The following is an 11,673-nucleotide window of genomic DNA, read 5'->3' on the forward strand; positions in this document are numbered from 1 at the left end:
AAGGCTCTGGGTCCAGCATCCCTATACTCATTTCCCCTAGAGTAGCTACTGGGAGGAGGCTCCCCCATCCCGAGCACCAGCTGTCCATCCGGCCCACTGCCCACATCCATCAGGAGGGTGGCCCTGGGCCAAGCTAGCCAAGTGGCCTGCAGGCCAGGGGCCGGCCCAGGGCCAGACAGTGTCAGGATCAGACAGGCTCAGCCACCTCAAGCTGGAGAGTGGGTGACCGGCTAGAGGGGCTCAGCACTGGTAAGGGACATGGACCCTCAGGGACCCAGCAGCCCTCTCTCCTGTACTTAATTAGCCTCAAGATGGCTGGGGCCTAACTGCCCTCTCTCCCATGGCTCCTACTGGTGTGGACATTAAGCCTGGCATTCAGCCCTGACCACCCTCTCCAGCCGCTTCTCCCTGGCTCCCAGAACACTTGCCCGCCAGCTTTGGGGAGCAGTCCTCTGCTCTTGCACACGCTGTGCCCTCTGCTGGTACTGCCGTCTGTCTAGTCAATGACCAAAGCCTCCTTTCATCAGCGCCTTTCAGAGCCACGCTGGGGCTCCTTTATTCTCAGGGATGGGAGCCACGGATAAGGGTTTATTTACGCAAGGAAACCGGGCCCTAGAGCCCCCAGGACAGAACCGCAGGCCTTACCGGGTAGGCCTCTTCTTAGCCCTGCTGGCTCCCAGTCCAGTTTGGGCAGGCAGAAGGGCTGGCCTCCCACGGCACCCCTCCTTTCGGTGGCCTGGGCCCCCACACCAATCGCTGGCAAACCCCAGGGGGAAACAGGGCTTCCCGCAATGCAATGTCTCTGGAGAACCAGCGGCCCTGTCCTCACACGGTGACCTCGGCTTTGCTGTTGGTGCTCAAGTGCCTGGGTCCACGGCTGGCGTTGCCATAAAGGCCGGGGGTCTGCGGGCTGAAGGCCTCGGGCAGCTTCTCCACGCTGAACTGGCGCCGGGGCGCCTGGCCCGGCCGCCGGGGCGCGGGGGAGGCGTGAGCCGCCAGGTGGCCGCGGGGGCCGGGCCGGGTCGGGCGGCCGGCGGTCCAGGCTTTGTAGTGGCCCGATGGGGTAGGGCCGGCGGGGGGCGCGTAGCCCGGTGGGGCCCAGGGGCAGGTGTCGAGCAGCGCGGGCAAGTCCTCGGGGGACCGCCGGGCCCGCGCCGGGCGGGTCAGCGGGGCAGGTTCCGTCACGGGAAAACGCTGATAGAAGTCCTGCGGGGAGGCCTCTGCGGGGACAGGTGGCGGTGTGTCGGGGGCGGGGTCAGGCCCCGGGGCGGGGCCTCAGCGCCTCTGGGGCGGGACTGGGCGGGGACAGGCCACTGCACACGCGGTTTCTAACGCCCCGGGCTCTGGATTTGAGGATAGAATCCCAGCCCGGTGGCCTGATCAGGGGATGTAGAACGGCCGAGGCGTGGGAGCCGATTGGCGCAGGTGCGATGCAGAAGCTGGCTGGAGCGCTGCGAACTTTAGACCTGGGACCCTCGAGCACTGCTATCTAGGAGCGTGGACACCCGAAGTGTAGTGGGCCCTGCACTCCCGGTACAAACCAGGACACTCACCTGTGGCCTTGAGCGCGGCTGCCTTGAGAGTGGCGTACTTGGTGTAGTCTGGCTGCAGCGTCATGCTACCACCGCCCTGCAACCGCGGGGCGCACTGGGGTCCCAGTGTCGCTGAACCCAGGGGCACGTTGTTGGGGCGTTTCTTGCCTGGAGGTGAGGAGGGAAGAGATGAGACTCGGCCCGCTGACAGGAGGCCACCCTGCACCTGCTCTACCACCTCTCTGCAGTTCACTCCCCAATTGCAATTCTATGAGAACTTGTAGGATGGCTTATGAACTTACTCCTACGAGGCTGAGAGCAGAATCTGTCTCATGAAGACAGACTCTCCAGTATCTGGAACAGGACTTGGCTCAGAATAACATGAATAGCAGCAGCCCTGAGTGGGTCTAACCTAATGCATGACCTGCCAGCCTGTTCAGTTTAAGCCAGCAGCGAGGCCCAGGACCTGCTTCTCCCTGAGATGGGAAGAATGTTTGAGGATTAGAACCCATACTGGGGGGAGGGGAGGTGCTGTCAACCTTGCCTCGTCAGCAGGAGTCTAAAAGGAAGGCACCAGCCTGAAGGAAAAGCCCTGCAGGCTCTGGCCAGGCAGACTCGAGTCTGAGCTGGGGACCCCTGAATCTGGAACCTTCCTCACAGAGCCCCTGAGGCTGGAGGCTGCAGGACCCCTCAAGGGACCCCGTCCACCAAGAGGAGCTGACCACCCCCACTCACACACCTGCAGAGGCAGGCAGCTCACTTCTATTTGGGAAACAGCTCATAGCCTCAGCACACCCTTCCCCAGCTCCCAGGCGCACCTCAGGCAAGGGAGGCTGTGCACTGCAGATCAGCAAAGGCCCACCCACCAGCCTCCTCACCGGTGCTGTTGTGGTGGGAGCCCCGAGGGAGGCCATCACCCATCTGCACCTGGACACAGCTACCCAGGGGTGGGCCCAGCGGTGGAGGCAGTGGCTCCAGGGGGCCAGGTTGCTTCAGAAGTTCTGTAAGTGTCCTGTGGGGAAAGAGTGGTGACAAGCAGCCCTCCAAGCCTCCTGCTCCCCCTCCACCAGCTCTGGTCTATCCGAGGCCAGCCCCAGCTATCACTTCTCACTGTGTGGCCCTGAGCCGCTCTTTCAACCTCTCTGGCCTCCCTTCTCCCCTGTGGTTGACCTCACAAATGTAGTTTCCCCTCCCAGGCACAACCTGTTGCCCCAATAGGGCCGATTCTCAGAGCAGGTAGGGGAACGAATGGGATCATGTGTAACCAGGGCCACCTTTTTTTCCAGAGGCTCCTCTCCTCTTTCTGGAGTCCTCTCCTCAAGACCCTCCATGTTAACCCTCCTCTCTCAACACAAGCTCTGGGCGCATCAGGACCCTGGACTTTGCTGCTCCCTCTGGAGTCAATTATTTTCCTCCATCTCCTCCTATAAAACTCCTATTCATTCTTCAAACCCCACCAGACTCCTTCCTCTACCAGGAAGCCTTTTTTACCTGCCTATCTAACTCCCCCCTCTGCAGCAGGGGCTTCTGCTGGATTCTGAGACAAAGCTGCCAGCACCAGCACGGAGAATGGAAAAACGAGGGCAGGGAGGAGCCAGGAGCTCTTGCAGTGGTGGTGGCAGCCCCGCACCAAAGGCTATGTGACCTTGGGCAGCCGCCTCTGTGGGTACCAGGACACCCAGCCCCCAACCAGCTGTGACAGAATCTGATGGAGCCTTCCCCACAGAGAGCCAGATGCAGCCTTCAGCCCAGCTGCCTTCAGAACCCAGAACCCATGATTTTCTCCTAGCTTCGTCTGACTCTCCTTCTGGAGCTGGAGCCTCAAATGACTGATTCATGAGGAAGGAGGCACACTGGAGGTGGGACATCTGGAGTGGGCGCAGTTTGGCTGCAGTGTAGCAGGGTCTGAAAGTCTCCGAGCACCTGCCTGAGCCAACCTGACCTTCATGCCCTGCCCACTACTTGGCTGCCCACCCTTGCGGTCTCATCTCTGAGCAAGCACCCACCAACCAGCTCTCCCAAACACCTGAGCAATTTTCATGCCTTTGAGCCTTTGCACAAACTTTCTCCAAAGACAGACTCCAACTCCCCATCAAGCCCTCTGAGAAGCCTTCCCTGACCATCAACCTCAACCCAGCAGAATTAAGGGTGAGACTTGAGGGGAGGGCAGGAGTGCAGAACACACCCACACATGAGTTCAAGTTAGGTTCCTGGTCTCCCCAGATAAGAAACAGGAGTCAGAGCACATGGGAACCTAAAGACCAGAGAGAGGAAGGCACTGGCCCAGGCCACACAGCACATTAGGGTGGCCCAGCTCTTCCTGGAGCATGACTAGACCTGCTTCCCAGTCCCCTGGGGATGAAGTGGGTTCCAGGTGAAAGTGTCCTCAGGCTTCCCCAGCCACCCTCTACTACACCATCATGGCCCTCAGATCCTGCTGCCCCACTCTGCCCAAGGACATGCCCGGTCCTCTCCCCCTCACCCAGTGTGAGGCTCGGAGCTCAGGAAGCCCGGGCCCTGATCCTGCAGCATCCAGGACCCGAGGGGAGAGCCACCACGTCGCGGATGCAGCACAGTAGCTGAGGCCAGGGTTCCAGCCCCAGTTCTGCCCCACAGCTGTCTTGGAGGGGGTGGACTAAGTGGTCTGGGGGACAATCGGTGCTGTGGGGTGCCAAGGAAGCCCTCCTGCCCCTGAGGTCTAGGAGTAGGGCTGCATCCACACCCAGCCCACCCCAGGCCTGGGCTTCTCTCCACTGTCATTTCTAAATACCAGCCTGTCGCACACCACATCAGCAGCCCGCACACCCAAGGGAGCAAGGTCCTGGGTGAGTGAGTGAGGAGGGCACAGGCCCCAGGGCATGGGGGTGGCTGGGGGCATGTGAGTGTGAGTGTCAGGGTGTGGGTGAGGGTTCCAGGGTCAGGACACAAAACCGCAGAGTCCCTATCCCAGCTGAGGACCCCACTTCACATGAAACTCAGAACTCAGCTAGCACCTATCTTGGCCTCAGTGACAATGAATCTGTTCCCCTCCTACACACTTCAGGTCTCCTTCTACACAGAGGGAGACACTGACCCTCACCTGAGGGCACTGAGTGGGGTGAGTAGGGGAGGCCTTCTGAAAATTCTAGGGAAATAAGGTCAGGCCTGAGTCAGAGCTGGGGTGGGGGGAAGAGGGGGAAGGAGGGAGGGAAAAGTGGGGGATAGAAGCAGGAGGGGAGGGGGCCAAGAGAGCTACTAAAAATGTCCCTTCCCTTCCCTAGGGACCTAAGACGCACATCAACCCACGCCCCCCACCCCGTGCTAGTCCAGCTCGGGCCCCAGGTCCTTTTCCTTGGGCAAGAACCTTGTGCCCTCTGTCGGGTGACCTGCCCTCCCCGCCCCCTCCGAAGGAGGCGGGAGCCACGGGGGAAGGCGGCCCAGCACCCAGCTCCCGCCGGAAGGTCAAGGAGAGACAGCAGTATCAGCTGTCTCCCTCCGTGAAGTGGGGGTGGAAGGAAGGCAGACCTGGAGACAGAGGCTAGGAGGAAAACCCAGGAGGAGGGGGCTGCTGAGAGGACCCGAGTTTCAAGAAGGTCCGGAAGGGTGAAGGGTGCGAGGGGGCGCCCACCGAGCAGGCGGGCCATCCGGGGGTCGGGCGGGCATCCCCGGCCCCGGCGGCGGCCGGCGCGCGCTCACCTGGTCACCGTGCGCCGCGCGCGCGGGCTGTGTGCCCTCTCCAGGCCCAGGCGCGCCCCGATGCCAGCCAGCACGAGCAGGGCGGCGACGCCGCAAACCGCGTAGACGGCCGTGTGGCTGCGCTCGCGGGCCGGGTCCCGAGGCGCGGCGGCGTCGCGGGCACGCGCGGGCGGCCGGCCCGTCTGCACCCAGGCTGGCGTGTCGTAGTTGGAGCAGCGGCTCTGGTCGAGGCGCCGCGGCCCGTCGTGGCAGCAGAAGCGGTAGCCGCACGTGCCGCAGCAGAAGTTGTAGGCGCCCGAGCTGCAGTTGAAGGGCGGGTCCCACTGACCCATCACGTCGTAGTAGCCGCGGCAGCGGTCTCCCCCGGCCGGGGCCGACGTGCCGGGCGCCTCCGGCTCCTGCGCCTCGGGGGCCCCCGCGCGGCCCGACGGCGGCCGCGCCAGCAGCAGCGCCAGCCCGAGCGCGAGTCCGAGCCCCGGCGGGCCGCGGCCGCCGCGCAGCCCCCGCTCCCGGGCCCGCTCCATCGGGCCGGCGCCTTCGGCTACAGCGCCCGGCGCATGGCGGCGCGCCACGGCTCCCTCCCGCCCCTCTCCTGGCCGGATCCTCCGCGACCGCAGGGATCGCGCCCGCCCCGCCGCCCTGGAGCTGGCTCCTGGAGGACACCTCTTCGGCCGTCAGCCTCCAGAGAGGACCCGAGACCCGGGTGGGTTTGGTCAGGAGCTCGCGGGGCCGCGCCTCCTGTGGGCGCGTCCCCCTCCCGGGCTCACCTCGGACCAGAGCCGGCCAGTACGCGCCCTGGGACTTCCCCCGGGCCGGGCGGCGGGTCCTCGTCTGCGCGCGGTCCCGGCCTCTTCCCGGCCCGGCGGGTGTCGGGGTCCCGGGCCTAGCGGGGGCCGCGGACCACCGGACACCAATGCCTTCCCGTCGCCCGCTCCGCGCTCCCCGCGCTCTGGCTGCGGCTCCGGCTCCGCGCGGGCTCGGGCGGGCGGGGGAGGGAGAGCGGGGGAAGGAGGGCAGGCGGGAGGGAGGCAGAGCCGGGGGAGGAGCGCGGCCGCGGCGAGAGGAGGGAGCGCGGCAGGGCCCGCATAGCCGGGGCGCCCCACCGGGGACCCTCCCCGAAGGCCTCCCCTAAACGTTCCTCAGAACTGGAGCTCCAGGGGGTTCAGCTCACCATCCTCGGGACTGTTACTTCGGACATTAGGCCCGCGGCGGGAGCGCTTCTGTTTTACAGGTGCGGGGACTGAAGGGATCGAGCAGCCCCGGAGCGTCGTTGTCGCCTTCCCCCCACCCCCTTCCTGTCCCCTCCGTCAGTTCTGATCGAGACAGAGGTGTGACATGAGTAAGGGCCGTTCCCCTGTCTGCGCCTCGATTTTTCGCATGTCAAATAGGAAGGAAACCCCCAGCAGAACCGCTGCAGAGGACCAAGTTATGGGTCCCCTCCGCACAGCCTAGGGCGCTGCGCTAACCCTGGGGCGCGCGCTCTGGTCCTAGAACTTCTTGCAGGCCCCTCGGGGGTCCTAGGGAGTCCCCAGCTATGGACTATGGGTATGGCCTGGTCAGTGCTGTCCACCTAGGGATCTCTCCGCCTCCCTAGGTGTGAAGGGGAGAAGATTTGATTAGCCCCTGCCTTGGATGAGGACAGCGGGAGCCCTACCTGGGGGCAGAGCCATTGGCGGACCCTTCACCCGGGCCCCCACAGGACCCTTGTCTCCTTTCTCAAGCCCAGGGGAGGAGGGTAAGAGGGGTGGGCAGGTACGGAACCTACTCGGAACACTATTCAGCTGCGTTTTTGAAGTTGGATTTAACTGGGAAATGTGACTGAGCTGGGGTGCCTTGCTTTTTCTCTGCCTTATTTTCTCATTTTAACATCAAAAACTGTTCCTGGAGGGCAGATTCATGATCCTCCCCTTCTAGGAGGCTAAGATCAATATGGAAGCTCCCACTGTCTAGATAGGAGCATGGGGGGGGGGGGCAAGGGCTCCTGGGGCCATTTCACGCGTTTCCATACAGCACAGGCCTCGGCCATATCTGCTGAATGAATCAGGTGAAGTGACTCTAGTCTCCAGTTTTAGTTGAAGAATTTAGGCTCCTTGGGTCCTTCCTGCTCTCTTTTGCATCCTCTCTTCATTCAGCAACTGGGATCAGCTTATAAAAATGGAGGAGGTGGAGGAAGGAAGAGGGAGAAGGATTTACATTTAAAGGAGGATCAAGTTCTGTTGATGAGATGAGGGGCTGACAGACTAATTTCAGGTATTAGTGGGTTGACAGGAAGGGTGTGACCTCCCCCCAACACCCTCCCTCATCAGGGTGATTCCTCATGCCCTGGCCAAAGACAGTCTGCTCCTCTCTCCTCCACCCACAAATACGCTTCTTTTTATTTTTTCTTTAATTTAAAAAAAAACTTTTTTTTTTTTTGCAGGGAAGAGGTAGTTAGGTTTATTTATTTATTTGATTTATCAGTGGATGATTGAACCCAGGACCTCAGGCATGCTAGGCATGTGCTTTACCACATGAGCTATACCCTCCCCCCTCACAAACATGCTTCTGATGCAGCCCAGAAGACCCCACCCCATTAAAAGACTTCATTACAATTTTAGAGAAGAAAATAGATGAGCAAAGGGATAAAATGAAGTTGCCTTAATCTCATCAGTGAGGACAACTGATGATTTTCATACTGTTTTATAACTAGGTTTTAGTTTACTTTTTGCTGTCAAACTTTCAGCTTGTTATTCTGCTTTAGAACTTTGTAACTATATTTTCTGTGCATGCTTTTCTGCTTCCTTAGCTGGTATCCCTAGAAATGGAATCCATGGCACAAACTGTCCACTTTGTATCAATGCCCACACAACACTCTGCCAAGCAGCCCTCTAGGTTACTGGGGCTCCAATGGTGGCTACTTCTCCCCTCTTTCTCATCCTATTGCTGGGCACTAGGTTTAAAAAGGCTTGTCTCTGCCCCCCGCCACCCCCCTAGGACTGTGGACACTTTCCAGGTAGGATGACCTATGGGCCCAGAACAAGTCTTCCAATGCTCTCCTCTTGGTTACAACCCCTTCCTGGGCCCTTCTCTTGCTCCCACTGTCCTGGCATCATTGAGTGTTCTGCTCAACTTACACCCCAAGTTGACTGCAATCAGGATATATATCTATATCTCTATTTATCCAATAAAGGAGCTATATTCCAGTCCATCCTGCACCTGGGGACTACTGTCCTATTGTCCAACCTCCAGCTCCTCCCCACACCCATGGCTTCCTCCCCATCTCAGTTGGTTCAATGGTCAGCAAGGAACCATAGATGCCCACATCTAGCAGGTCCACACCAGGCACTCAGTGCCCTCTCCATGTGAGCACACAGCCTTGGAGGGAAGGGGTGCAGGAAAAGGCAAATGTAAAGACAGAACACAGCCATTCAGCTGACATTGCCCCCCAGGTGCCAAGCTATGTGCTGGGTAAGGGGATCTAGAGATGGAGCAGTGCAGCTGAGGAGGGACCCCTTTGCCCAGGCTGCCCTCCCTGGACTCTGGGGTCTCTCTCCATAGCAAGGCACCAGAGCACCTGCCCCTCATCTCCACTGCCCTCCACCACCAAGCCTGTGTCACCAAAAATCATCTATTGATCCAGGCTTAAAATAACCCCTGGCATCTGCAGCGAACCCCACGGGGCAGGCAGAGGAGCTGTGTCTCTGCTCCTGAAGGGCACCTGCCCCACCCCCAGCTCCAAAAGCCGGCAGCTGGAGTGTGCCTGTGTCTGAGTGTGCTCACGGTGTGAGTGAGTGTGCGTATCTGGGCTGGTGTGACTGTGAGGGCCTTTCCCGCACGTGGGCATGTGTGTATCTGTGTGTTGGTGTGGATGCACCTGTGCAAACGTGTTCTTCCCTCACTGTTGAGTCCTCACCTGGTGCCTGGATAAGACTCAGGGTCCTGGGAGGTCATGGACATTAAAGAAGCCTGACCTGGGCTTCAGTGTCTGTGTTTTAGGTGGTAACTCACCAGTTTGCCCAGCCCTCCTAGAGAGAAACCCAAGACCCAGAGAGGGGAAGTGATTTGCTGTGACTGGCACACAGCCTGGAAGGGCCAGAGTCTGGCCAGGAACCTACACTGTGAACCTACTTTCTGGACAGTTCAGTACAGAGAGAGCACCTGGAGGACCCCAGCCTAGAGGCCAGGGAAGTGTTCCTACCCACTGACAGCACACCCAGTGCCTGACTAATGCCTGACGTGCCAACTCCTCCATGAGCCCCCAGGTCTTCCCACAGGCTGGTCTCTCTTCCAGGAAAGTCTTTCCAGCCCCTCCCAGTGTGAGCTCCTATTCATTCTTCATGTTGAAGCCAGACTAATGTGGGTTGGAATTCCTGCTCTAAAAAGGCCAATCAACCTTTCCAGGCCTTAGTTTTCTCATCCATAAAATGGGCTGCTAGCTCCTCTTTAGTAGGGCTGCAGGGAGAAGCCAGCGCAGCTCTGACTGAGAAACATCCAGGAACATGCAGCCTCGTGGGAGTCCCTACCACAGCGGTGCTAAGATGGTGATTGGCACCGTGGGTGCCATCCACAAGCCTCAAAGTCCTCATTTCCAAGCCCATTTCGCTTCCATTTCCTCCATGGTGGAGGGTTACCCAAGAAACAGAGATTCTAGGGGACTATAGGCTCCCTGTTAGTGCAGATGCCATCTAAGTACCGGGAGGGGTCTGGAGGGAAGGGCCCGCAGCTCCTTTGTCTCCCTAAGAGGCAGCTCGTGACTCAGGCTCCAGCTGCCTGTGGGAGGGAGGGGGCGCTGGGACTCCTGAGGTCGTGAGGAAGAGGCGGTTAGGAGTGGTAGGGCTGCGAGCTGGGACTCAGCTTCCCTTCCCAGTTCCTCATGCACCCAGTGAAGGTACAAATCCGGAGCTGCCCACCAGGACTGTAGCGCGGGAACAGACCCAGAGAGGACAGTACTCGGCGGAGGCCACACAGCGGGTCCGTCCAGGACAGGCGCGCCCTGTCCCGCCAGCCTGCCGGTTCTTGGGACACAACTCCGAGGTCAGCTCCGAGTCCGGAGCCGGAGAGTGGGGGCGGTGAGGGGAAGGCCAGCTCTCCCCAAAGTCCGGGCCATGCCCGGCACTTGAACCCCTCCTGGTTCGGGCCGCGCGTGAGGACGGGGACCCCGTGTGAGGTCCAGAGTTTGGAGGGTCTACAGTTGTTCTTAGTGCCGCCGCTTGTCTGTTGCGTCCCTTTTTCGTTGTGGGTGGGCCTTGAACCCATCCCTCTACTTGCTCTTGGCCCCGCCCCTTTCCTGCTGCCTTGTAGCCTCAGGTTCCTGAGCCCCACCTCTCTCCTTCACCCCGCCCTTTGCCGCGCCCCTCGCCCTGGCCCCACCCTCTCCGTCCCGGAGACCCGCCTTCCGGCGCCTGTAGGCTGGCAGTGGAGGTGCCACAGTTCCCCCTGACCGCAGGAGCTGCCGAGATAGACTTTCACCTGCCCTGAGTAGCTGTCAGCGTCCTGGATCCAGGCAGGACGCCCGGGGCTGGTCCTCAGATTCTCTGCAGCTGAGGGGAGTGAGGAGATGCTCAGAAGCCCGTTCGGTCCCTGGACTCCTGAGTACACCTCCCGCCTCACACCAGGGCAGCTTCCCCGCCCCACAGACTCCCTGAAAAGAGCATTGGCCCGGCTCATGGTCGTCTGCGTCCTCCTGGCTCCTCCTTGACTCTCAGTGTGACCCTGGGCAGTTGTCCGTACCTCCGCAGCCCCGCCCCCTTCCCCACCCCCAGATCAGGACCCTCAGGCACAGATTGGAGAGAGGTCAGATTTAGGTTCTGAGTGAGGGAAAATTTGGCCTAAGCCACCTACAACAGAGCACATGGGAGTGGGCTCCCACCCTCGTGCCCAGAGGAAGGTCAGAGGGGTCTGGTGGCTTCTCAGAGGTGACAGGGAAGGGTGGGACCAACTAGTGGAGCTGGAGGATCACCGGGTTCCCTGAGGTGGGTGCTCCTGTGTGCCATGGGGCAGGAATGGCCACAGGGAGGGTTCTGACACAGCCTCACCTGGCACACAGGGGGCATGTTGCCCAATCTTCCAGCCACCCACCTCCTGCCCCCTCTTCTCTGCACCTGTGCACACAGTTCCCAGGACCAGGAATGCCCTTTCTCTGCTCCATTCCAAAAAGAAAACTCCGAAGACCTCAGGGCAAACCTCCTACTCTTCAAAGCACTCCCTGGAAGCTAAATTAGTCACCCTCCTGCTTGGGGCATTCCCTGGTCACCCTCATTTGTGTCCCAGTCTGTCTCTCCCACTGGACTAGGAACTAATGGCAGGGCCTGAGGCTGACCTCCTGGCACGGACCAAAATGGCCCTGAGGCAAAGCAGGCCTACCAAAATCTGGTGTGACGATGGGGCAGTAAATGAATGATTGATGGGGGACTCCTGAGACGCCTCAGGTCTGCTCTGGGAAACTCATTTCCTAGGGGGAATTTCTGAGGGTTGGGGACTTTGGGCA

The 11,673-nt window shown here is 60.4% G+C and overlaps 1 protein-coding gene across 1 annotated transcript; it reads right to left on the bottom strand.

The window, feature by feature from the left end:
* Positions 1–518: 518 nt before the first annotated feature.
* Positions 519–6,167, bottom strand: SHISA8 (shisa family member 8). The gene is made up of 4 exons (XM_072973950.1): positions 5,208–6,167; positions 2,411–2,544; positions 1,554–1,700; positions 519–1,220 (listed from the first exon to the last, which is right to left on the bottom strand). Exons 1-4 carry the CDS (start codon positions 5,729–5,731, stop codon positions 826–828), a joined length of 1,200 nt encoding a protein of 399 aa, XP_072830051.1. The 5' UTR covers positions 5,732–6,167; the 3' UTR covers positions 519–825.
* Positions 6,168–11,673: the final 5,506 nt, after the last annotated feature.

This window comes from Vicugna pacos, chromosome 12 (assembly GCF_048564905.1).
Source record: "Vicugna pacos chromosome 12, VicPac4, whole genome shotgun sequence".
Lineage (NCBI taxonomy): Eukaryota > Metazoa > Chordata > Mammalia > Artiodactyla > Camelidae > Vicugna > Vicugna pacos.